We start from the raw sequence: 24,100 nt of genomic DNA, 5'->3' as shown, positions 1-24,100 counted from the left end.
TCTGGTTGAAAATCTTTTTTTTTTGTTTGTTTATTTGTTTTTGTTTTTTGTTTTTTTTTTGTTTTTTTTTTTTTTTGAGACAGGGTTTCTCTGTATAGCCCTGGCTGTCCTGAAACTCACTCTGTAGACCAGGCTGACCTCGAACTCAGAAATCCGCCTGCCTCTGCCTCCTGAGTGCTGGGATTAAAGGCGTGCGCCACCACGTCTGGCAAAAAAAATTTTTTTAAACAAAAACAAAAAGCAGGATATAATTTTCTTCAGAGGAGATGGATTTTTTTTTTTTTTTTTTTTGGTTTTTGCGAGACAGGGTTTCTCTGTGTAGCCCTGGCTCTCCTGGAACTCACTCTGTAGACCAGGCTGGCCTCAGAGATGGATTTTTTTTTCCTAGGATGAAATGATGAACAGTTTGACTCAGACAGGTCAGTAAAATGGAAATGTAAATTAATCCGTGTAGATTTCAAACTCCTAAATCACACGGGAGGCCTTGATATTTCTGCTTTGAGATTGCTAGCCACTTCAGAGTCTATTCGTGACACTTCAGAGACTTGCAGACAGGACTTCTGAGTTCACCTCACCCAATATTCCAACTAACTTCTCTGCCTTCCAGTGCAACCAGAGCTGCAACCAGACTTCACTTTGTAGTCAGAGGACAACTGGGCCTGAACTCGATGTGACCTTCTAATCAGAGACATGCAAATTAATCATAAGATGTCCTTTCACGTGTTTTTTTTTTTTCAGATAGGCAAAAATAATGTGTGCTAATATCAAGTGTTGGCAAGTACAAGCAGCTGCAGGGACCCACATCCTACTCTGGGGAAAGAATGCTGGTGTCAGCATTTGGAAAGCAACCCGCCAAACCTAGCCCAGCTGAATCAGAGCACAGCCTGTGACCCAGCATTTTGCACTTCTCCATATCTCCTGTAACAACAACAATAAATAAATAAATAAATAAATAAATAAATAAATAAATAAATAAATAATAAAAACCTGCAACTGGCAGGCATAAATAAACAGATATTAAAAGTTTTCGGTGTAGCAACCTTGACTGCAGAAGACAAACAGAAGCACCCTCAGTAAGATGAATGGAGGAGATCATTCATTTTAATAGTCAGCAGAAGGATGAACTAATGTCTGTAGGTACCCAAGGGTGTAAAGTCTCAAGCATATATTTCTGAAATGGAAAGTAGAGGGGGTATTATTTATGTAAAGAATTATTACACACCCTCAAACAATGCTCATGCATAAAACATGAGCAGAAACATAAGCAGTGGATGGTATGATGCCGACCAGAGACAGAATGCTGGTAGCCCCAATAAGGACATCCAGAGAGAGTTGGGGAGGGAACTGTCATATAGCCTCTCTACATACTCATATTATGTTTTTCAAAATTGAGACTTGTAAAATAAAGATGAGAAGTGTCAATATTGTTTACATCTTGGTGACAGGCACATAGGATTTATTGTGTTTTCTGTGCCTCCCTGTTTGAAACATTGAACAGTTAGAAATTTTGAAGGCTGAAGAACTGAACCCTAAAAAAGGCAACAACTAAGTTAGACAGGTGGGCTTTGGGGCAAGACTTGTCTGAGCTTTTCTGTAAAAGGCCACAAGAAAATATTTATTTATTTATTTATTTATTTATTATTATTTATTATATGTAAGTACACTGTAGCTGTCTTCAGACACATCAGAAGAGGGCATCCGATTTCATTACAGATGGTTGTGAGCCACCATGTGGTTTCTGGGACTTGAACTCAGGACCTCGGGAAGAGCAATCAGTGCTCTTAACCGCTGAGCCATCTCTCCAGCCCCGAAAATATATTTTTTGACTTTGTGGGCATCATAGTCACTGACTTCACTACGAATTCTGCCCTTACAGCACCAAGGTAGCCCCAGGCAACAGGTAAAAGAGAATGTGGCACAAGCTTATTTACAAAACAGAACCTCAGATTTGGTTTGGCCTCCTGGGCCACAGTTTGCCTCAGTTTACAGTTGCCAGGGGGACTCTTTTCAATAACAAGCTACCCCATCTGTGATCTGTGAGATCAAGGAACTCCTGTGTCTCTAGAGCGTTAGATAACATTACCTTCTTGGTATAAGATTCAAAACGAGAGATGGAGTGCCCTTAGCTGTGGCTGGAGAAGACCCATAAACAACAATCCCTGAAGATTAAAAAGACTGTGGGGTTGCATTTGCATTTTTTTTTTTTTTTGCTTAGATTCTGCCTCATTGGATAGATGAGAAGTTTATCTCATTTGCTTTCTTCCATCATCTGGTGTTCTGGAATTCTTAGGTTATAGAAACTGCTCTGTCCCCATTCTATTCTCTACTCCTACCAACAGAGTCCAGTACAACTTTGCCCTGATGTCTAAAATCCATTAAGGTCACTCTGAGGGTGAGGTCCCCAGCTTCACTGAATCTTTGGCTTTTGCACATCTGCATACGCCTAAAAACTCAGCACTTCCATGCCTTTTCTAGAAATCAGGCGTGTACTGTGATAGAAGCTTCTCTTGAGCCTTGACTGTTCTGTGAAGAAGTGATAGCAAGGACTTATTATTTGGCTGCCTAGGAGGTAGGCCACTCTGGCTTCAGAGGTCAGGCCCAAGGGCGTTCACTTAGGGGAAATACTTCCACAACCAGCTCTCTCTTTATACAATCAACTTTGGCCAACCTAGTCTGCTTAGGCCATCAGCATTTATAGTCCTGGCACACTTTGCAAATTGACAATGTTGTCGGGCCAGAAGGATGGTTAATAAAACCAACAGGAGTTATTTATGAGTTTCTTCTGATACAAGCCAAACACAAGATGTGAGGGTAAAATGAAGTATCCTCGTGCTGTCCTTGCTGGCAGTCGGAACAACATTCCTGAGAGGTGGTTGTATGCCAGCCACTTCTCTGAATAGCTAAGGGGTTCACGACAGCACTGAAATGCTAAACTCAGGTCCCAGTCAGCCCACTGAGGTATGTGGGATGGATGACAAACTGAAGAACAGGTATGCACCTTCTATCCTCTTATGACCCTTACAAGAGCAAGGGCCAGTAAAGTAAGTGCCAATAGCAGTAGCTAGCTTAACTGTCCCCAAAGTTATAAGAACACCTCCCCAACAGTCATTGTAGCAAAACAGGTGAGTAACTGGCTTACCTGTTGTGGAACTGAGATGTCATGTCCTCGGCCAGTTTCCTATTACCACATGGGAATAAGTTATGTGTGTAAGAGAGTTGGGCTGGGGAGGAGAGCCAGACTTGTCCCCAGTTATGTAGATTTCATCAGTATCTTTCCCTTTCCTAAAAGTTGGAAGTTTGTTCTGCTTCCTCAGTTCCTGGGAGACGGCACTTCCAGGCATGGATGCCAGATGTTCACATGCCATTCTAAACTGCTCAAAGAAAGCCTGTTACTAATCACCACTTCGAGTACTGTTCACACGAAGAGTCTCTGCCCCCAAATCGATCTGAGCATGTTTTCGCTCCCTTCTCCCTGACAGCAGTGAGGAGCTGCTGAGGGAGAAGCCTGAAGTTTGAGCTGAACCAAGAGTTCATGATAGGCTGTTGTTGGAGCTCAGAGCTGAGGACTAGGCTGACCATAAATCTTTCCTGGCTGAGACTTGAAAACGTTTGGTTTTGTTTACTTAGAGTGTTAATAATTTTTGGAAATTATTAAAGTAGAACCAAAAGACTCTCCTTTTAAGAGGCGACTGAGATCCCAAAATCACTCCACAGACTCAATAAGCTGAACGAGTCCAAGTCTCAGCTCTTGCCATGGGTCTGGTAGATGTGTGGCCATTATCATATGACACTTCATGTGTGGAACCGAGGAAGCGTGAGAAAAGCCCAAGAAACTTGGACTTAAAAATTTAATAATTGTGGTGGACAAATGTTTTTATAGTGACAGGAAAAAGCAAATCCTTTCTCTCTTTCTCAGCTCTCTAATGGTTCTTCCTGTTGGTCAGTAGTGTCTACATTGTCTAAAAGTAGCCTGAGACAAATTCTTTTCGGATTTTTCTCCCCTACCTTAGTTTTTGAGAATGGATCTTGATGAACCCAGGGCTCTGGGGTTGGTTAGATTGGCTGGCCCGTGAAGTGAGCCCCGAATCCTCTTCTTGCTCCTGACCAGCCTGGAATCACAGGCGCTTGCCTTCATGCCAGGCATTTCTTTACATGGTTGCTGGGGATGCAAACAAACCTTCAAGCTTTCTCAGGAAGCACCTTACCCCTTGAGCCATCTCCTTAGCCTATTGGGGACTCGTCTGCCCTACACTTGAAATTACTTGGACTATTTCTGTTCCTTCCCTAAACATAATCTGTGCATTTTTCTCATACCCCAACACTCACTGGTAGCAGTTTTCTTTTACTGAAGCAAAGCTGAGAAACTGAAAAGTATGAATGGTTTATTTTGGCTCACAGTTTTGAAGGTTTTAGTCCTTCAAAACGGGTCCATGGAGAAGTGTCGGATTAAGGTAGGACTGTGCAGCAGAGAAACCTGCCCACTGCATGTCAGCCCTCCCCCACCTCATTCCCTAAAAAAGAGTAGGGATGCTGCGCATCCTTCAGTCTCTGTCAAGCACAAACCTACAGTCTTCCTACCAGGTTCTACCTCTGAATGTGTCCTCCACATGCAAACTCAGTGGGACTTGGGGGACTCACATGGAGTCTGGAGGATGTTTGACAGCACAACTGTAACATGAAAATGCTGGTGTTAGCAAAACCTCTGATAGTGTTGATTCTAGCTCCAGTTCTCCAGATGTAGTTGAGGACAGGAGATGTCATCTTTGAGATGAGGTACAATGCCAATTGTCACTTAGACCTAGACGACTAAGAGTGACATACATTGTGATTTACCATAGGCATTTTAACCTAACTTTTTAAGAAAGACCTAGCTACATTCATGGAAATCAATATAACAGAGCCTGTATGCCAGGATTCAAATACTTCATATACAGGCTTTGTGATTTCTGGCAAGTGGCATAGCCTTTCCAAGACTGTGTCCTTGTCTGTGAAGTTGGGAAGACAGTTATACCCGGTCTATGCAACTCCAACTATTAATTACATTTACATATGAAAGGAAATGGAAAACCTTTTGATATATCTTAAGAACCAATAAATTGAAGCTATTCTAATGCTAAATGGCAGCATGAGCTTAGAGTTTGGAGAAGGAAATCTGAGATGAAGGACTTTGAGACTCAGATGAGCTATGGCAAGACTGAAATGTCAAGCAATTAAGCCAGTATTAACCTACACCGTGCACACCTGCTGGGTACATCCTGCATGCTATTGTTGTTACTAAGCTATCTTGGCTTTGGGCTACATCAACACTACTGGCTTTTTTTATTTTTTTTCTCTGAAATTGTTCAACTTACTGCTGTAACAATGATCCTTTTTGTTGTTGTTTTGGGGACAAAATACTTAGCTATGTCTTAAAAGAGGGTTTATTTTGGCTTACAGTGTAAAGGGATACAGTCTGACTCTTCAAGAAAGATATGGTTGCAGGAATACAGGTGGGGCTCTTCAACATACAGGAAGTAGCACCATTTACCCCAGTGACTCACCAGCTGAGACCTAAATGTTTAAACAGCATGAGCTATGAGGGACACTGCCCATTCAAAACACAGCACGGCTTTCTCGTATTACTGTAAAACATTCTGGTTATTGGGTGCAGTGTGGTCACGGCTGCCTTCTGTTATACTCTTTAATTTCTGAGTATCCAGCCATAAACACTAAGAGAAAATGATGGATAGTCACCAGATAACCCTCCCTGACCAGCTCTTCTTTCGTTGCAGGATGTTCTGGAAGCTCTCGCTGACCTTGCTCCTGGTGGCAGTGCTGGTAAAGGTAGCTGAAACACGGAAGAACCGGCCTGCAGGTGCCATCCCCTCGCCTTACAAGGATGGTAGCAGCAACAACTCAGAGAGGTGGCATCACCAGATCAAGGAGGTGCTGGCCTCCAGCCAGGAGGCCCTGGTAGTCACCGAGCGCAAGTACCTCAAGAGTGACTGGTGCAAGACACAGCCTCTGCGGCAGACAGTGAGCGAGGAGGGTTGCCGCAGCCGCACCATCCTCAACCGCTTCTGCTACGGCCAGTGCAACTCCTTCTACATCCCGCGACACGTGAAGAAGGAGGAGGACTCCTTCCAATCCTGCGCTTTCTGCAAACCCCAGCGTGTCACCTCTGTCATCGTAGAGCTCGAATGCCCTGGTCTCGACCCACCTTTCCGAATCAAGAAAATCCAGAAGGTGAAGCATTGCCGGTGCATGTCAGTGAACCTGAGTGACTCCGACAAGCAGTGAACTCATGGGGCAGGATGCAGCTCAGTCTTGAGCACCCCTACCCCTGGGTTGCGCCACCGCCACTTCTGTTGAGCTCACTCACACTCTGCCCGGTGTCCCAGTCAGCAGCAAATGTGTCTCTTAGGGCTAACAGTGTCCCTGTCACAAATGAGGACCACAAGTGAAGCTTTGTCAACTGTCCCAGATTCACCCCAGGCTACACTTGTGTCTCTAAATCCACTTTGTGGATGGGACACAGAAGATATTGGAAAACTCCACTCCCAGAAACTCGACAGGACTTTTCAGGAGATGCACTGTCATCTGGGATTGACGACTCCACCATGTGGAAAAGCCAGTCTTTCCCTGGCCACATCCTACACTCCAGCTTGAGCCTTCCTCTGGTGAAGGATGCACGACTCTTCTGTCGCAAATATTTGTTGGCCACCGGACCTCTGTGGTGTGAACATTCTTCTGACCTGGGAGTTGCCCAGCTCTGCCGCTGCTGTGATGCTGATGTGGGCAGCATCTATAAAGGAGATGCTCACCCACAAGGGGTTCTGGAACAAATCTGGTACCCACGAGGACAAGCCAAACCAAGTGGATCAGGAAATGGACTTCCCTAGGAACTGTACTGAGCAGGCAAGACTCTCCACACCTCTGGACACCACCACCTCTTTTTTTCCTTCTCATAGCCCCTCTCTGTAGCTCAAGATAAACTCTGGTGCGCATGCTATTCCTGCTGCCGTGTTAACACTCACAAGGTCTCTGTATTAGTGTCAGTCTTATAATTGACCTATCATGTTAAAAACAGTTAAAAGTATTATCAACATATTCATATATCAAGTCACATGTTTGGACTCTAGCTTAGCATCACTGTTCTGAATAGGGAGTAGAGCGTTGAGTGATCTGTGGAAAAGTATTTTACAGAGGAAAAACTGCCAGGTCAGCAATTCACTCTCCCCACCCCCACCCCCTGCCCCCCACCCACACACACTCTCTCTTTCCAGATTGAGCAGGGAGATGGGACACATCGTGATTTTACTTTTAATATGACATCACAGGAGACACTAAAGCATTGTGGCATAGTGTACAAACCGGATTGGGACAGAGGTGTGTACAGAGGAGTCACTAGGAAGCTGTAAAGATTAAAAGGCACGTGTGAGATGAGACCTGGTACTGTTTTCACTGCCATTACACTAAGTAAAAAAAAAATAAAAGTATTTTCTATTAAAAGATATGTAAGAATATATGGTATTGAGACATTTTGTGACACAGGCAGAAATATAGAGCAAATATAGAGGGTAGTAATGTAGGTAAACTGTCACTCAGAGGATAGCTTCCTGTACAAAGAATAGAGTCGTAAAATACCAAGAAACATTTCAGTCATCTTCAGTTCTGCTGACGAGTTGTTGGAGCCTCTGTTGTGTGGTCTTTTGATGTGAGGACTTTGAAATAATTTATTTTTCCTTCAAAATTACACTCAAGTTCAATCTCTTTGTGCAATTGTCCTAGGGAGGCCTCCCTGAGAACGGCACGTATGCAATCTGACAAATGTGAATGAGACACCGTGGTGGGAATCCGAATGTGCTGAAATCCTTTGGTTGATAATTTCCCAGTCCATGCTCTTGCCAAGATGGGTGTCCTAGTATGTAAGCTAGACTATCCATAAGCTGCTCTGAGTCTCAGGCTTGTGGATGCCCGGTAGTGATGCTGGCTCTCCAGTCTGCCACCTGGAGGAGGGTTGGGATGAGCTGGGGAGGGTATTCCTTGGACTTTTGCCTGTATTGCAATGTAAGTTTTCTAGTTTCATCACTTCTGCTACACAGCAACCATGAGTAGAGACTGTGTGGTTTTGAAGGGGATATTAGCTTCAGAAATGAGAGTGCACAGCCTGGAATCAGCAGAGAGAAACAAGGGAGAAATGGAAAAATCACAGAGGGCTGGAAACCCCAGGGATAAAGGCAAAAAGGGAAGAGGGTGCCGAAGGTCAGAGCTACAATTTTCACTTTTAGCAGAAAATCTCGAGGTAGAGCCAAAGCAGAACATGCAGTAGAAAAGCTGTGAAAGAGATATGAGTGTCCTTAATGGAGGATGGTGACATGTAACCAGAGGGTGAGGAGAAGAGTCTCACACCCAGCTGCGAAGCCAGCCCATGTCATTCTATTAATGGGACCCACACATCACCAGGAAAGGTTAAGCTAGGGACCCACAAAGTATGTACGTGAGCATTCTTTTTGATCCTAATGGTGGGTGTACCCATGAAGGCTATCTGACATGCTGTAGTCTGAGGCTACTTCTTGGCTTATTGTATGTATAAAGTTTACCTTCGAATGGCTCAAATTGTATTTAAATTGTGTCTTGTTTATAAATGAAGAAAAGCTATAAGTATAATGTAATTATTTTATAGGTATACTATTAAGTTATAGAACAAATAAAGATACTCTAGGATTCTATGTGATCCTGGCATCATGTGCCATAAAAGCTGAATTCTGCACTTGTGTCCTTGGGTAGCAAAGGATTATAGTGTACTCAGAGTGCATTTATCCAGCCTCTGAGACTTCACCCATGGCCCGTATCATAAACGTTCCTTCGGGGGGCTTGGGATCTTCTAGGAGAATTAGAAACAGGCATCAAACAAGAAGAATTGGTGGGATGGCTCTCACCTCCAGTCTATGGGAACTTCAAGCCTTTATTGAGACACCCACCAGCTGAATACAGAATGTACTCAGAGTGTTCTTGGAATAAAAAATATTGAATGAGGAAGCTTTGAGAGACAGATGCAAAGAGAAGTCCACTGTAAGTCTCTTCTTCTCTCCTGTAGCCAGTGCACCACACTTGTGTCTTACAGAAGCCAGAGATTGTATTGTTTTGTTCTATTTTATGTTTACTTTCCACGGGTTTCAACATTTCTTAATTTAAACACATCTCAGCCTCACAGTGTTGTCATCTTCCTGCAAACTGAGTTATCTGCCATTTAAAACATGCAATGATCAATAAAAGAAATAAAAACCTTGACAAAACTGCATACGTGTGATTCCCTGTTAGACTTTTAGTGATTTAAATTTAACATGACTAAAATTCATCTTAGTTTATTAAACAAGAATACTCCACTTGGGTCGGTGGCAATACAAGTGACTTGTCTCTAGAGTTGCTGACTGATTCCTAGGTTGTAAAGTTGATGAAAATGATCTGTGGCTGATTGATCTATCACCTTTGGTTATGGTTTGAATGGGAGATGATGATAAGATCAAATCATAAATGACATAACCAAAGCTTGCTGATCCTCAGGGTATCCTCTGGATCTTCCCTAAGCCCTTCCCTTAGCAGCTCCATGGCTACAGCTTCTTAAACACATTACACATCTCAGCCATGTGACCAAAGATGAACTCTGTGAAACCTCATAGCTTCTGGTGATTTCTGGAGTTACCAATATAGAATGTGTGGTGAAACAAATAATCAAACAAAACCACCCCCTCGCAGCCCCCTCCTCGCTGTATCATTCTTTGAATCCTGAGATTTCTCTAATCGGTCCACCTTCATTCCTAAACCATGCAAGGCTCTTATATATTTGCTGTATATCTGTGTGTCAAGAGAATTTGCTGGACTAAAGAGGAAAAGTATATCTATTCTGTTATGTCAGGTATCAAAGGTGTCCATAGTTCTTGGAAGGTTAATTATCCAGTCTCTACGGTATGTTGTGTAAGTGCTTATAAAGATTTCCTGTATAGGTATATTTGACCAATATTTCTTACCTAGCCCTGTCTCATGACATTATTATTAAGTACAGAATTCCCGCAAAATCCAGGTCTCCTCAGGCTATATTCTGACAAGAGTTATAACAATGTAAATATCCTAGAAACAACAGAATAAACAAACTGGGTGTCCACCCCACAGGAAAGGACATTTTGTCTTGTTCTCTTGCTCAAAGATCGGGCAAAAATCCCAATTGCTACTCTGGCAGAAACCAGTTCTAATGTTGGACTATAATTTTTTGCCATTATCATTGCATGAACCAACGTGTGAAATAAATAGAGCTACATAGGTGTCAGGGTAATATTAAAATATTTCAGCATTCCATTCACCCCCTCCTTACCACTCCATTCTTTGCTGGGCATAGAAACAGTTTCAGAGTTTAGGCTTGTTACTCTACACAGAAAGAATTCTTACCGAAGGTCAAAGAATCAATGTGAGGTTTCTTCAAACCTCCAAGGGTATCCTTTCTAATTTTGATTTATTCTGTATTCACCTGGAATAGACAAACTTTTGACAGCTTTTTCTTGGTTGGTCGCATTCCTCACCTTATTTGCAAACTTGCACTCAGACAATCAGTATCTAACAGGTCCTTAATAAGTTTGGTGGTCTTGAGGCTTCAGTGTGGAGAAAATGCTGAGATCTGAGCAGAGGAGGAAGAGAAAAAAGACCACATTCAAGATTTGCCACAATGGACTAGGTGGAAGCTCTTTCACTTCAGGCTAGAGATGGGAGCCCTGAGGCCCTGAGGCCCTGGGGCCCTGAGGCCCTGAGGCCCTGGGGCCCTGAGGCCCTGAGGCCCTGGGGCCCTGAGGCCCTGAGGCCCTGAGGCCCTGAGGCCCTGAGGCCCTGAGGCCCTGAGGCCCTGAGGCCCTGGTCTTGACCAATTGTGATATGGGCTCATATAGATATTTGGTCTATAGTGAGAATGAAAGAATTTTCTTTCTCTTTGAAGAAATGCAACTGGGATTTAAACTAAAGCTAAAATGGGAAAAGAAATGGAAGTAGAAAGGTCATGACAAAGTTGACAAACATAGATAAGACTAGTAACAGAGCTTCAAGGACTGGGGGTCGGAGTAAGTATAGGAAATTCTTCTCGTAATGATGAGGAAGAAGAAACTGGAGGAAATGAGTGGCATTCCTCAGGAAGGCTGCCTATATATGGGGCCTGATATAAACTGTGACCCCTCACCTCAGGAGGTCCCTCCTTTGCACAAACTGTTTCTGCCTATCACACATAGCGGCTGCTATAGAATCCTACAGAACATTCCTGCTCATCTTCCCAGTTGCAATTGTCTTTTCTTATTATTTTTTTCAATTTTTTATTAGATATTTTCTTCATTTACATTTCAAATGCTGTCCCGGAAGTCCCTATACCCTTCCCCCGCCCTGCTCCCCTACCCACCCACTCCCACTTCTTGGCCCTGGTGTTCCCCTGTACTGAGACATACAAAGTTTGCAAGACCAAGGGGCCTCTCTTCCCAATGATGGCCAACAAGGCCATCTTCTGCTACATATGCAGCTAGAGACACAAGCTCTGGAGGGTACTGGTTAGTTCATATTGTTATTCCACCTATAGGGTTGCAGACCCCTTCAGCTCCTTGGGTACTTTCTCTAGCTCCTCCACTGGGGGCCCTGCTGTCTTTTCTTCTTCGTAAGCCACCTTTCTGTGTGTGTGAGGGCATGGCGATGTGTCTACCTTGGCTCAAAAGTGTAAGTCAGAGGAAAACTTGTGGGAGTTGGTTCTCTCCTTTCACCCCTGGGGCTCTGGAGAGGACTTACATCATCAGGCTTGGTAGCAAAGCCTTATCTACTTCATCATTTCACAAGCTTAAAAGGATATTCTTAATATTCCATGGGCAAGAGATCTGACAGGGTTGCTCTACTGATATGGATCAAGGTAAATGACCTTCAGTGTATTTTCTCCTGGTTAAATATAATGGACCAGATGAATGTGCTTGATATTGGAAATGCGATTTTACCAATATTAATTATAAAGTCCTTCAATATGGATTTATTCTTCACACTGTGCCAAATCCAAAGAATCAAAGGAATAACAGAAAACAACAACAACAACAACAGCAACAACCTCTGTTCCTTTTCTTTTTTTAAGTATCAGCTATGTTCTTGCAGGATCAGTAAATGTTACCTCCAGATATTCTTCATCAGTGAGTTCAGATCATTCTGTTGATATTTTATTTGGATTGTATAGAATCTACACATTTCTTTAAAGATCTCTGACATTGTTTTTAGCCTTTCTGATTTTTTTTTTTTAAATGGTGGGTCTCTCAGTTGTTTCTATACAGCACACACACGTAAACTTGTGTGTGTGTATCTTGCTTCTTTTGGTGGTATGGGGCTTGAAGCAAGGGCCCCACATGTGGTAGGCAACTGCTCTGCTACTTAAATGCCCCCCCCTCCAGCTGCTGGCTGCCTTTACAAGTGTGGGACTTTTCTTGTAACTTCTTACTAAATGCTGGATGAATACATCTTGATCTCTGAACTTCCAATGGAAGCCTCCTATGACATGCTATCCTTGTGTTTAATTGCTTATTCCTGCTTTTTGGGTATGTCTTCTTCTGGGTAACAAATAGATATTACTTCTTTGCTTATAATTCTACACTTTTTAATTTTTTTCTCATTGCCAGAAGAGTGATAGATCCTTATATTTGCTTTTTATAGTGCCTGGCCTGGGGCCTTAATCATACTAGGTAAGTGCTCTACCATTGACTATACCACAGTCCTAGGGGTAGAACTATTAATTCTTTGCATTGGGACCCAACTGACTTTACCTTCAGACATTCACTCCTTTAAGGATGTGGTCATTGTATTCATTTTCTTCAAAAGTGATGTAATTTACTTGATTTCTTAGTTCCTATAATTTTCTCACATATGTACATTATTCATATACATATATTATAATATGCAAGCCTTCATAAAATCACTTAAATTTCCAAGAATAACCTTTGCATCTTCAAGGTTTTTCTAATGTTCATGCCCATTGTAGTATATTTATTATTATTCATAAATGGGCTAGTCCACAGTGTGTGTGTGTGTGCATGTATGTGTGTATTTCTTTTCTTTTGAGGTAAGATCTCATGTATTTCAGGCTAGCTTTGAGCTCTCTCTGTGGCAAAGTCTTTGAACTTTGAACTTATTCTCCTATGTCTGCCTCCCAAATACTGGAATAGATGAGCCCTGCCACACAGAATTTATGAACTGTTAATGATGGAATGTAGAACATCAAGTATGTCAACACGCAGTTTACCAAGTTATACAAGCTCTCTCCTTGCCCCTGCTTTGCTGGAGAATCCTTCCTATGGGGCCAGAGTTCAGGTGCTACATAGTGTTCTCACTCTCATTCCAGGGGCTCCTGCTTCACCTCTTCATGATTTGAGTTAAGGTCCGTTCTTGGAGATAAAACCCATGACCAATACTGCTTGGGTGACCAAGAACCAGACACTAGATACTCCAGGGATTGAGGGTAAAACTGAATACTACAGACGTTAAAACAACGAAAACCATCGTGATGAAATGGCTCCTAATGATATTGTGTTATAGATCAGTTCCTTGTTCAGCCATCATCAGAGAAGCTTCGTCCTGCAGCAGATGATGGGGGAGAGGGAGAGGGAAAGGCAGAGGGAGAGAGGGAGAGAGGGAGAGAGGGAGAGAGGGAGAGAGGGAAAGTGATGGGTTCTTAATACCCATCTTAATTGGTTTGCTAAGCTGCATTGCTTCACACACACAAAAAATCTTCCATGGCATTGAGGAATGTGGCTTCCCTCTGAAAGAGAAGGTCTCCAGGGGCATCCCCTCTCCACCTCCTCTCTGCCACACACTGGAGATTTCCCACACATTTTCTGGTTTGGCTTTTTGACACCTCTAATTTTAATCAAAGATGAAGTTAGCATTTTTGCTTCATGTTGCTTTAGAATAATTTCTGAGAGAAGAGGGGGTACTGGTTGCACCACCATAGCATTTTAAATCATAACACTTTTTCTATTGTTTTTACTGTTTTTACTTGTACTGTATAAGTGAAGATGCATTTAAGGAAAAAAAAAAAGGAAAAGAAAAGAAAAAGAAAAACACCCCCTCCCAGTGACTGAGTTCCCTGGCTGGTTAGAAAATGGAAGCCGTGGCAGCCAGGGACATAACCCAGGCGATATGTGCGATATGTGCTCTGCTCTTTCAGAGCCGTTCACAGTCTCTCTGCAGCCCTGATTCCTCCCATCTAACATTCACACATTTTACCATATTTTGTTATATTTTTAAAAATAAACTTTCTGGCCTTCAGTTTAATAAGCTTTGTCTTTCTCTTTCTAGAATTTCTATTTTGGGGACGAATATCCCTCAAACATTATATATGCTTACAAATGTGCACAAACCATTCCAAACACATTCAACATTTCTGTCTGTTCTCTATTCTTTTTTAAAGCTCATGTAGCATCCATGTGTTTGTGTGGGGACAGTGTTGATTCAAGGGAGTTTTCCAGCGTTAGATACTGAAGGATGTTAAGTCCCTGTTAGGTAGCACTGCACCCGTATTATTTTATACCCGGTTTTGGTTTCTTCTTCTCCACCCCTGAATGTAGGTTCTATGAGGATAAGACACTTTATTTTTGTTTTTGTTTTTATTATCTTTTTTTTTTACAGTCCAGTCTTTATCCCCCTCCCATTTTGCCCTCTGATGATTCCTCATCTCATTCCTCCTCCCCCATCTCCAAGAGGATGTCCCCTCATTCCCACCCCACCCCCCAAACCCTGTCAGGTCTCCTCATTCCCTGGGGCTTCAAGTGTCTCAAGGGTTAGGTGCATCTTCTCTCATGGAGGCAAGACCAGGCAGTCCTCTGCTGTATATGTATTGGGGCCTCAGATCAGCTAGTGTATGCTGCCTGGTTGGTGCCTCAGAGAGAGATCTCTGGCATCCACGTTTGTTGAGACTGTTGGTCTTCCTATGGGGTCACCCTCTTCCTCCTCAACTTCTTCCAGTCTTTGCCTAATTCAAACACAGGGGTCCCCGACTTCAGACCACCGTTTGCGAGTTTCTTTCTCTGTTTCTTTCTGTTTCTTTCTCAGTCCACTGCTTGTCGGGCCTTTCAGAGAGCAGTCATGTCTGTAAGTAAACTCCTGTCTGTAAGTATACCATAGCATCAGTAATAGTAAATGTCTGTTACTCCCAGGGCAGACAGCAATTTCTGGTACATATTAACATCCCAGCACTCAGAGAATTACACAGAGACAATAAGGCATGCTTTTTAAGCCTGTCTGAATTCGTTTCTTAAAATTTCCCAGCCATCTTGTTATTAATCTTTTAAAAACACAAAAATGGCTTGTTATTGTTTACAGTCTGGAGTTGATTTACTGCTTGAGTTCCCGTGCCCTCCGTGACCTCTGACATCCACGTCCTCTCATTTCCTCGCTGCTACACGCCCTTTAGCAGGCCTGCCTGTGAGGTTTTTGGACGGTAAACTCTTGGTTTTCATACTCTGAAAACATTTCTCTCTTTCACCAACAGTCTTGATTGGCTGTTTTCAAGTTAGCTCTTAACTGTCTTAATTCTTGCTTTAGAATGACTAGCCCTGCATTGGAAGTGATCTGACTCTTTCTTCCTTGAGGATCTGAGTCAGTTTGACCTCCTTAGGTCGAATTTTTGGTATTTATTTAGCCCGACACTTGTTGCATTCTCAGCAAAGGGCATGCCGTTCCTTGATCCTAGCAAACTCTCAGCCATTGTTCCTTGAAGCCCTTTATCTGTCTTTTCTGAAGCTTTTTACCAGTTTCTTCCTACAAGGTCCTTGAGTCTCCATCTCTCCCGCGTCTTCTAATGTCTCTTGGGAATCATCAGCATTGTCGTTTCATGGGTTCTAATCCTGAGGAATGCCCCAGCACCACTGTCCTGTGCACCTGTAGTCTCTTCACTCCTGACACCCTAGAATCCCCTCAGTTCATGGAAATGTTTCTTTTCTACCCCACTGACTAGCTACTTTACATGACTGTGTGCTATTCCATTTCTCCAGCAGGACTAGATCTATTCTCCCTTATCAACACTTTTCCTCATAGGCTTAGGGGCTATGGCTTGCAGGCTTGTCTGAAAGGGTCTAAAGATACTCCTTCTTTTTTAAAATATGCAGTTACTGATATCATGCTGAATCCACTATCTAGCCTTCCTTGGTGCCACTGAGTTCCTTTGTAGTGACAACACTGTGTGGTAGATGTTGTCCAGTTTGGTCTGCTTCTTCCTGCTTCTTCCTACATGCATTATCAGCAATATTGTAGGCCTCCAAGGTAGTCACTTGCAGAGACCCCTGCATCAGTGGTCCTGGGGTTTGGCTTGGTCCTATTGCTTCAATAGAACATAACTATCTCCTGGAACCTTGTACAGGAATTCCTTTGTTTATGGACCATTCTTTTTTTCTCAAAAACAATTTTTTGTTAGATATTTTCTTCATTTACATTTCAAATGCTATCCTGAAAGTCTCCTATAGCCTCCCCCCCACCCCCCGTCCTGCTTCCCAACCCACCCACTCCTGCTTCCTGGCCCTGGCATTTCCCTGTACTGGGGCATATAATCTTCGCAAGACCAAGGGCCTCTCTTCCCAATGGTGGCTGACTAGTCCATCTTGTGCTACATATGCAGCTAGAGTCAAAAGCTCCAGGGTACTGGTTAGTTCATATTGTTGTTCCTCCTATAGGGTTGCAGACCCCTTCAGCTCCTTGGGTACTTTCTCTAGCTCCTCCATTGGGGACCCTGTGTTTCATCCAATACATGACTGTAAGCATCTACTTCTATATTTGCCAGGCACTAGCGTAGCCTCACAAGAGACAGCTATATCAGGGTCCTGTCAGCAAAATTTTGCTGGCATATTCAATAGTGTCTGGGTTTGGTGGCTGTTTATCAAATGGATACCCGGGTGGGGCAGTCTCTGGATAGTTCTTCCTTCCATCTCAGCTTTATTGACCGTTCTTGTCCCTTCCCCTCTATTCTCCAGATGCATACTTTCTGAAACATAGTCTTTTAAGGATTACTTAGAATTTCAAAACTTTAAATTTGGAGTTGTGCATATTTGTTTTAAATTTTATTTATTTATTTAATGTATGAGTGCTCTCTCTGCATGTACGTCTGTGTTACAGAGAGGGTATCAGATCCATTACAGATGGGCCACCATGTGCTTGCTGGGAATTGAACTCAGGACCTCTGGAAGAGCGGCTAGTGCTCTTAACCACTGAGATCTCTCCCCAGTCATAAGTTGTGCTTTTAAAATATAGAAAACTCTTCCACATTTACACCCACTTAACTGCTTAATTATAAGAAAACAGCTTTGGGCCCCTTCTTTTTACCCTGTCATCTATTTTAAAATTTGTCATGTATTTGTGGTTGAACAAGGGACAGCTATGTCATAACCTCACTATTGTTTGCATTTGCAAAGTAAGCCTGACATAAGGAGATATGATTGTGTGTCCAGTTGACAAGGGGTGACTTACGATGGCTATTCTTGGGTGTCACCTTGAATGTCTTGGAATTAAGTAAAATCCAAGTGGCTGAGTACACCTGCTGGGGACTTTTTCTTACTAAATCATTTGTTGTGGAAAGACTGACTTTTAATTGGATTTTTGGAGTGGGAAGATAAACTTTTAATCCAGATCTTTTGAGGTGGGAAGATTCACTTTTAATCTGGGTCACATCTTCTGGCCTATAGAAAAGATTTGGAAGAAGGAAGCTTTATCTCTTTGGCTGATTGTTCTTACTCCTGCTCTGGCTGGCAAGACCATTCCTTCACTGGCATGAGAGTATGTGTATGTATATCAATGTATATTGTATATTTGTATATTGCATCTGATATATATTGAAGACCAGCTGAAACATTTGTTCTTATGGACTGGACAACTACTGGATTCATTCTATAAGTTCTTTTTCTCTAGATAACCCTGACTAATACACTAATGTCTTCCTCATTCTCTACTGTAACCCCATCCTGACAATAGACTTCTTTCAGTCCACCTTTTGTTTGTATCCTGAAGTTTGTGGTACAGTTAGCAGTTTGCCATTCTTTAATAAATACCTGTTAATATCTGTAATTTCATAGAAGCCAGAAAGACCAGTGTCCAGGGATGCCCTGTAGTAAGTGGTTTCTAATTTCAGATATGATTACTAGTGAGCTAGATATAAGAGAGCAATGGGTCAAGGTGAGGGAAAACCTGTAAAAAGATTTATAATAAATAGGTTACTTCATTTTCTGTTGCTATAACAGAATGTCAGAATCTATACTATATGAGAAAGAGAAATTTATATCAATAGGATTCTAGAGCTTGGTGAGTCCATGATCAATGGAATGCATCTGGTAAGGGCTTTTCTGATGCATCTGACCATTGCAGGATGTATCATAAGGCAATACAGCATGAAAGAGAGTGGGTTTTGTTTAAGTTTTCCCAATGAGAATCTACTTTTTCAATAATGACATCAATTCTCTTATAACATGAACACACACCATAGGCTCCCCTGACACCAATGGTTTAGACATTAGGATTCCCATATTTGAACTTTGGGGGGGGGACTTATACAGATTGTGGGAGTTTAGAAATGGCACTGCATGAAAGAAAGGACTGAAAGTGGTTTAGTCTGACAGGAGGCTGGAATTCAGATGGACTGAGCAGAGAGTTATAACCCAAGGCAAAAAGCAAGAACCTGATTGCTCTGTCAATCACAGTCAAGATTTTGGATAAATTGAAATCACTTAACTTTGATGTGTATAATTGCCAAGACCCTTTCAGTAGGAAATGCAGATTATCAGCTCTGTATTTTGGAACAAAAATAGGTTAGATGTATAGACAAGAACGGTATGAAGCAAATCTTTAAATATGGCAGCAATTGAAAGATACTGTGATGTTAATATTGAGTGCAAACTTGACAGGTTCTGAGATCACCTAGGAGACAAATCTCTGAACATGTCTTAGATGGGGCTAACTGGGGCAGAAATGCCTACCCTAAATATGAACAGCATTATTCCACTGGCTGAGGTTCTAGACTGAATCAAAAGGAGAAAATGAGCTGAGAACAGCACCAGCCCCTCTCCTTCTCTTCCCCCCTTCTTTTGATTCATGAATGTGAAAGCACTATGATCAGTCACCTTATTATCCTGCTACCCATGACTGTGTCCCTTTGAACTGTGAAGCAAATCAACCACTTCTGCAACAAGGGGCTTTGCTCAGGTATTTCTATCAAACAAAACAAATCAAAACCAATACAGCTATCAAGGTAATTCATACCAGTTTTGAACTAAGACCCTCATGGACTAGGAGGAAAATGAGAACACTTTCATACCAGTCACAACTAATAATAGAGTTGGCAGTTGAATGGAGACTCAAGAGAGAGTAAGATATAAAGAATGACTCCTGTACCTGAGGATGTAGGCTTTGTTTCCTGAGAAATATAACACAGAAGAATGAAATTTGGAGGGAGAAGATGACAAACTGAATCTGGTCTTGCATATAATAAATTTTACGGTATAGTATCTCATTGGAAATGGATATTAGGACAGTAGAATATTTGTCAGATCTCAGGAAAGAAAAAACTGGGTGAAGAGTTAATATTTTATCAGGATTTCTGACTCAGGTAGCATGAGAGCCTTAAGTTCCAGAATCCTGAAACGATTGATATTTAGTTCATTTATTTCCCACCCCTAGTCCCTGGCAAAAGTTGAACACAGTGTCTTTATATACATACATACATACATATATATGTATATATATATGATATGCACACAGCTGACACAGAAATATTTTATTATTCATTTTATTTTCATATAAATTAACATCCTAAAAAATTGAAATAGAAACACTAAATACAGTATTGCACATAGCGATCTTTGTTAAATGCCCTATTACTTCATCGAAGAGTGGTATGTACACATTGGAAGGACTGTGGGACAGGAAAGCTACAAAACAACAGCAGAAGAAAATAAAACACTACTGTTTCTTTGCACTCAAAATACAAAGTAAAAGGCAAGAGATCATACTTTACATAAATACAAGTATAGCTATGATTTAGAACGTTATTTTTAAGTTGCTGTCTGTAACTGGTTTGCAATAGCAATAATTTTTCCCCTTTTCTAAAACCATAACTCTCAACAAATATTATTAGCAGCAATTGAAAAGAACAACTATTGATGTTATATAAAACCATCTTAATCGATTATGATCTGGCTTGAATAGGTTTGAAAGAATAGGAAACTTACCAATCTTTTCCTGACAGAGTGAATAAATTCCCTCCCTAGGGCCCTTTAGATGAGAAACGAATACATCATCCTTACATCATTGTGGTAGATCACCTGCTGTAACACATGATCACAACCCAGGTATGTCAAAATATGCAGACAGGTATTTTATTTAACATGGTCCTGATAAATCTGATCCATCTATTTTTTCTCTATTTTTTTTTTACAATAAGTGGTTGTCAAAAAATAAATTTCACAATGTCATAAACTTTACTTGCTCAAATTTCTTGAAAATATTAAGTGAAGCTTGTGTATGTGTGTGAGAAAGAATGTGTGTGTATGTGTATCTGTCCATGAGTGAGAAACTATGTGTATGTGTGTAAGATAGAGAAGTGTGTGTGTGTGTGTGTGTGTGTGTGAGAGAGAGAGAGAGAGAGAGAGAGAGAGAGAGAGAGAGAGAGAGAGAGAGAGAGAGAGAGAGAGAGAGAGGAGGTTATTGCAGTGTTAGACATAGAGAAACATCCCATGATTTCATTTACCTCTGCTGCAGACCAGTTTTTCATAGGGCCTCAAGGGAAATATCATAGAGAGCAACTTAAGCACGGGAGAGGTATGAATCATGACATATTGATGGTATTTACTTCTCAAATAGACACTGTATAAGCAGAAGTCAAGTAGTTACAAAGAACTCACTAGGAACGAAGTTTACCCACAAGTCTAACCACATCGATGTGGAGTTCTGGTTGTCAGTAAAAAGGAAAATATTTTTGTTGCAACAAGAGAGAAACCATAGGCTAGGGCTCATTGTGTTCAGAATTAATGCAGATAGTGCCTCTTAGACGTGCCACTTCGGTCTGTTGGTATAACACCACAATGTTTACAAAAAGGAAAGGTGTCCAATCTCTGCAGGTCTACTGCTTTTGTCATTTTAAAGGAACATACAATAAATTTCAACAATCAACAAACTCCCTAGAAAACATGAAGATTATGCAAGAGGTTCAGAGGAAGATGACTAGGAGGGCGGAGCCTCCTTCCCTCCCTCAGGTCAGGTGGATGCTGTGCAAGGTGTTTCAATGTCTTGTTTTCTTCTGCTGTTCTGGTCACAGATCACGTTTTCATGCTTATCTTCGCTTTCTAAAAACAAAAACAAATACATACACATGCAAAGGCATCAATACAGAATCAAAACCAGTGGACTGATTTCTTGGTTGAAATGTTTAAATTCTCTTCTATCTCATAGCAGCATAATAAGTATTAGCTGATAATCATTCCTCTTATTCAATATGGCTTTATTAACCTTTTATTAGAGAGCAGCATCAGAAATTTACCATCAGATAAGACTGATTTTGATACAGAAAAGCTGATGGGAAAATAAATTTTATCTGAAGATAGAGATATTTTCTAATCAGGGCTACTTAACCCTAAGGCAGTTTGAGTTATCTGTACTGTCTATTTTATTTAGACTATGTTATACTAAATCCAATTCAAGGGGCTTCAGTTAGGCTGGAGAGATGGCTCAGCTGTTAAGTCATGCATTGTTTTTGTAGAGACCCAGAGTTCAGTTTCCAGAACCTATGCGAAGTCATTCACAACCTTTGAGACTCCAGCTCCAGAGGATCCAAAGCCCTCTCCCCACCTCTTTAGGTATCTGCACCCACAAATAAATACAGATCCATAAATACAATGGTGAATCAAAAATGAAAACAAATCTTAAAATGCTTCTATTTCGTGTCCTAAATGTTCATCTAAACCAGGACTACTTACTTACTCTGGCAACACCTTCAAAACACCTTCAAAAACCCTCAACAAAATGTCTACAGTTCCAGAAGGGAGAATCTGCCTTTATAACCAACATTTCTCTCTAAGGTTATACAAGTTGGTAGTTATTTTGTTTGTTTGTTTGCTTTGTAATGGAGGACATGGCCAAGGAAGATGCCTAGACCATACTTTTAGACAGATAGACTACTTGAGAGCATTTGTCATTTCCTATCCTATTTGTTATTTTATGTAGCAAATCTCCTACTAGTCACTCAGGTTAAAGTGCAACAGTGACTTGTGCATAACGAGAACGTCCAGGCTATCTTCCTGCCCCAAGAGGTGGACACAGGCTCTCACATATGTCTTAATATCCCAAGTTTCAAATGCTCAACTTGGAAACTGACTCAACTACAAAGCCCGGATTAAGGACAAAAAGAAAAGAGACTGCTGGAATTAGAAGCTAATTATTTATCCAAACCCAAGATAAATATGACTGGAATATTATTACATAACTGTACATATTGCAAAGACAAATCACAAGCTGAAAACAAGAATAGTCAATACTTACAATCCCAGAGTCATGTCTCGGTTTTACTTTATAGAGTGATTTTCCTTTCTTCTGCCTACACACTTCCTCGGCTTCTTTGACTCTAAGTGGGGAAGAAGACAACTTATTTAAACAGAAGCCCACGGGGACCACAGAAAGCTACTTTATTTATATAAAGAGGGTAAGGAGTAACTCATTAAAGATTTGAATTACTGAGAAATAAGACACACAAGAATGCCTCCAATATTTGATTTTAAACTAGAAATCGTTAGAGATAAAACGGTTCACTCATGTGAAGTTGTGGGTCCTGGTATGGGATATATTAGGGAATTACAAGAGGGATCAACTAGTATATAACTCAGAAGTATTTTCATAATTAAGGATGACCATGTAAGAATTCACATGAAGATTTAAAATGACTTCAGGTTCATTTTCTCTATACCAAACTCACCTAGACATAAAAAGACATTTGGAATGAAATTTGTGGACAGTTGCAACAATTAAACTTCATCAAGCATGGAAGCAATTATCTATTGGGAGACAGTCAAAAGAATGACCCATGGTGAACAGTGCCTTGGGGAACTGTGAGAGAGGCTCTGTGAAAGGAAGGCAGAAGAGCATACGCAGAGTCAGGGTACACTGACCAGACTGGGTTCTATAGCTATCATTTGACATCCAACAACAATATACATGTCTGATGAATTAAAGGGAAAGGGTTGTCACAGGAGGCACAAAATCACATTCAAGAACAATCCAGGGAACAAGTTTCACTTGAGATAAAAGGCTCTCTGCTTCTTTTTCCCTGGAGCCTCTCTTACAGTTCCCAAAGGCACTATTCACCATGGGTCATTCTTTTGACTGTGTTTGGGGAAATTATCATTTAATTGATACCCTAAGTAAATAAATAAATATATAAATAATAACTAATTAGAACAACTGCATTGTGATTATCCTTTTCCCGCTGGTTTAGGAGATAAGGTCTCACAGCGAACCCAGGTTGCTCAAGAATGTGAAATCTTGCTGTAACCTCCTAAGAGCTAGGATTCAAGGATATGCTACCATTGCCAGTAGGACTTTTAACATGTCAAGATTTTTTTTTCCTAAATACATTCCAAAGAAAAACTCACTGTGTCCATCAGAGGCATCACTTAAAGGAAAGTGCCATTTAAAGATTAATTTTGCATTAATTGACCTCACTATTGAACACTGGCAATGTACTATCACCTCTAACCTTGTAACACCCTTAAATAATAAAAGGACAGAACACAAGAGTATCACATTATGATTACAGGCAAGTCCTTCCAAGGCCAAAGAGTACTTTGCTAAAACATTTCTTTACAAATTTTTATATATGCTAACAAGTCACAACTGATTTTATTAAAGAAATAGAAATAAGCCTTCAAGGTAGGATTCCATTAATAGAAAAACAGGGCACAGCAAGAAAGAATCCGATCTATCAGATTCATTTATTTATTTTTTTACTCTTGTGATATTTCCTTAAAAATAAAATTATTTAAACATGAAGTATGTCAAAAGAATCTGAACAGGCTGTATCTTGACCTTAAGAAAAATATAC

General features: G+C 41.1%; 2 protein-coding genes across 2 annotated transcripts in view; one reads left to right on the top strand and one right to left on the bottom strand.

The window, feature by feature from the left end:
- The window catches only part of Grem2 (gremlin 2, DAN family BMP antagonist), a 94,304-nt gene extending 85,023 nt beyond the window's left edge, over positions 1-9,281 (top strand). Inside the window, exon 2 of the mRNA XM_021173720.1 lies at positions 5,772-9,281. Coding sequence (XP_021029379.1) covers positions 5,773-6,279 — 507 coding nt within the window. The 5' untranslated portion in view covers position 5,772 and the 3' untranslated portion in view covers positions 6,280-9,281. The remainder of the gene's footprint in view (positions 1-5,771) is intronic.
- An 11,882-nt stretch (positions 9,282-21,163) lies between these two features.
- The window catches only part of Fmn2 (formin 2), a 310,737-nt gene continuing 307,800 nt past the window's right edge, over positions 21,164-24,100 (bottom strand). The window contains 2 exon segments of the mRNA XM_021173977.2: positions 21,164-21,353; positions 22,546-22,627. Coding sequence (XP_021029636.1) covers positions 21,327-21,353; positions 22,546-22,627 — 109 coding nt within the window. The 3' untranslated portion in view covers positions 21,164-21,326.

The sequence above is a fragment of the Mus caroli genome, chromosome 1 (assembly GCF_900094665.2).
Source record: "Mus caroli chromosome 1, CAROLI_EIJ_v1.1, whole genome shotgun sequence".
Classification (NCBI taxonomy): Eukaryota; Metazoa; Chordata; class Mammalia; order Rodentia; family Muridae; genus Mus; species Mus caroli.
The sequence above is the reverse complement of the archived record's forward strand: the minus strand, read 5'-3'. Positions and strand labels throughout refer to the sequence as shown.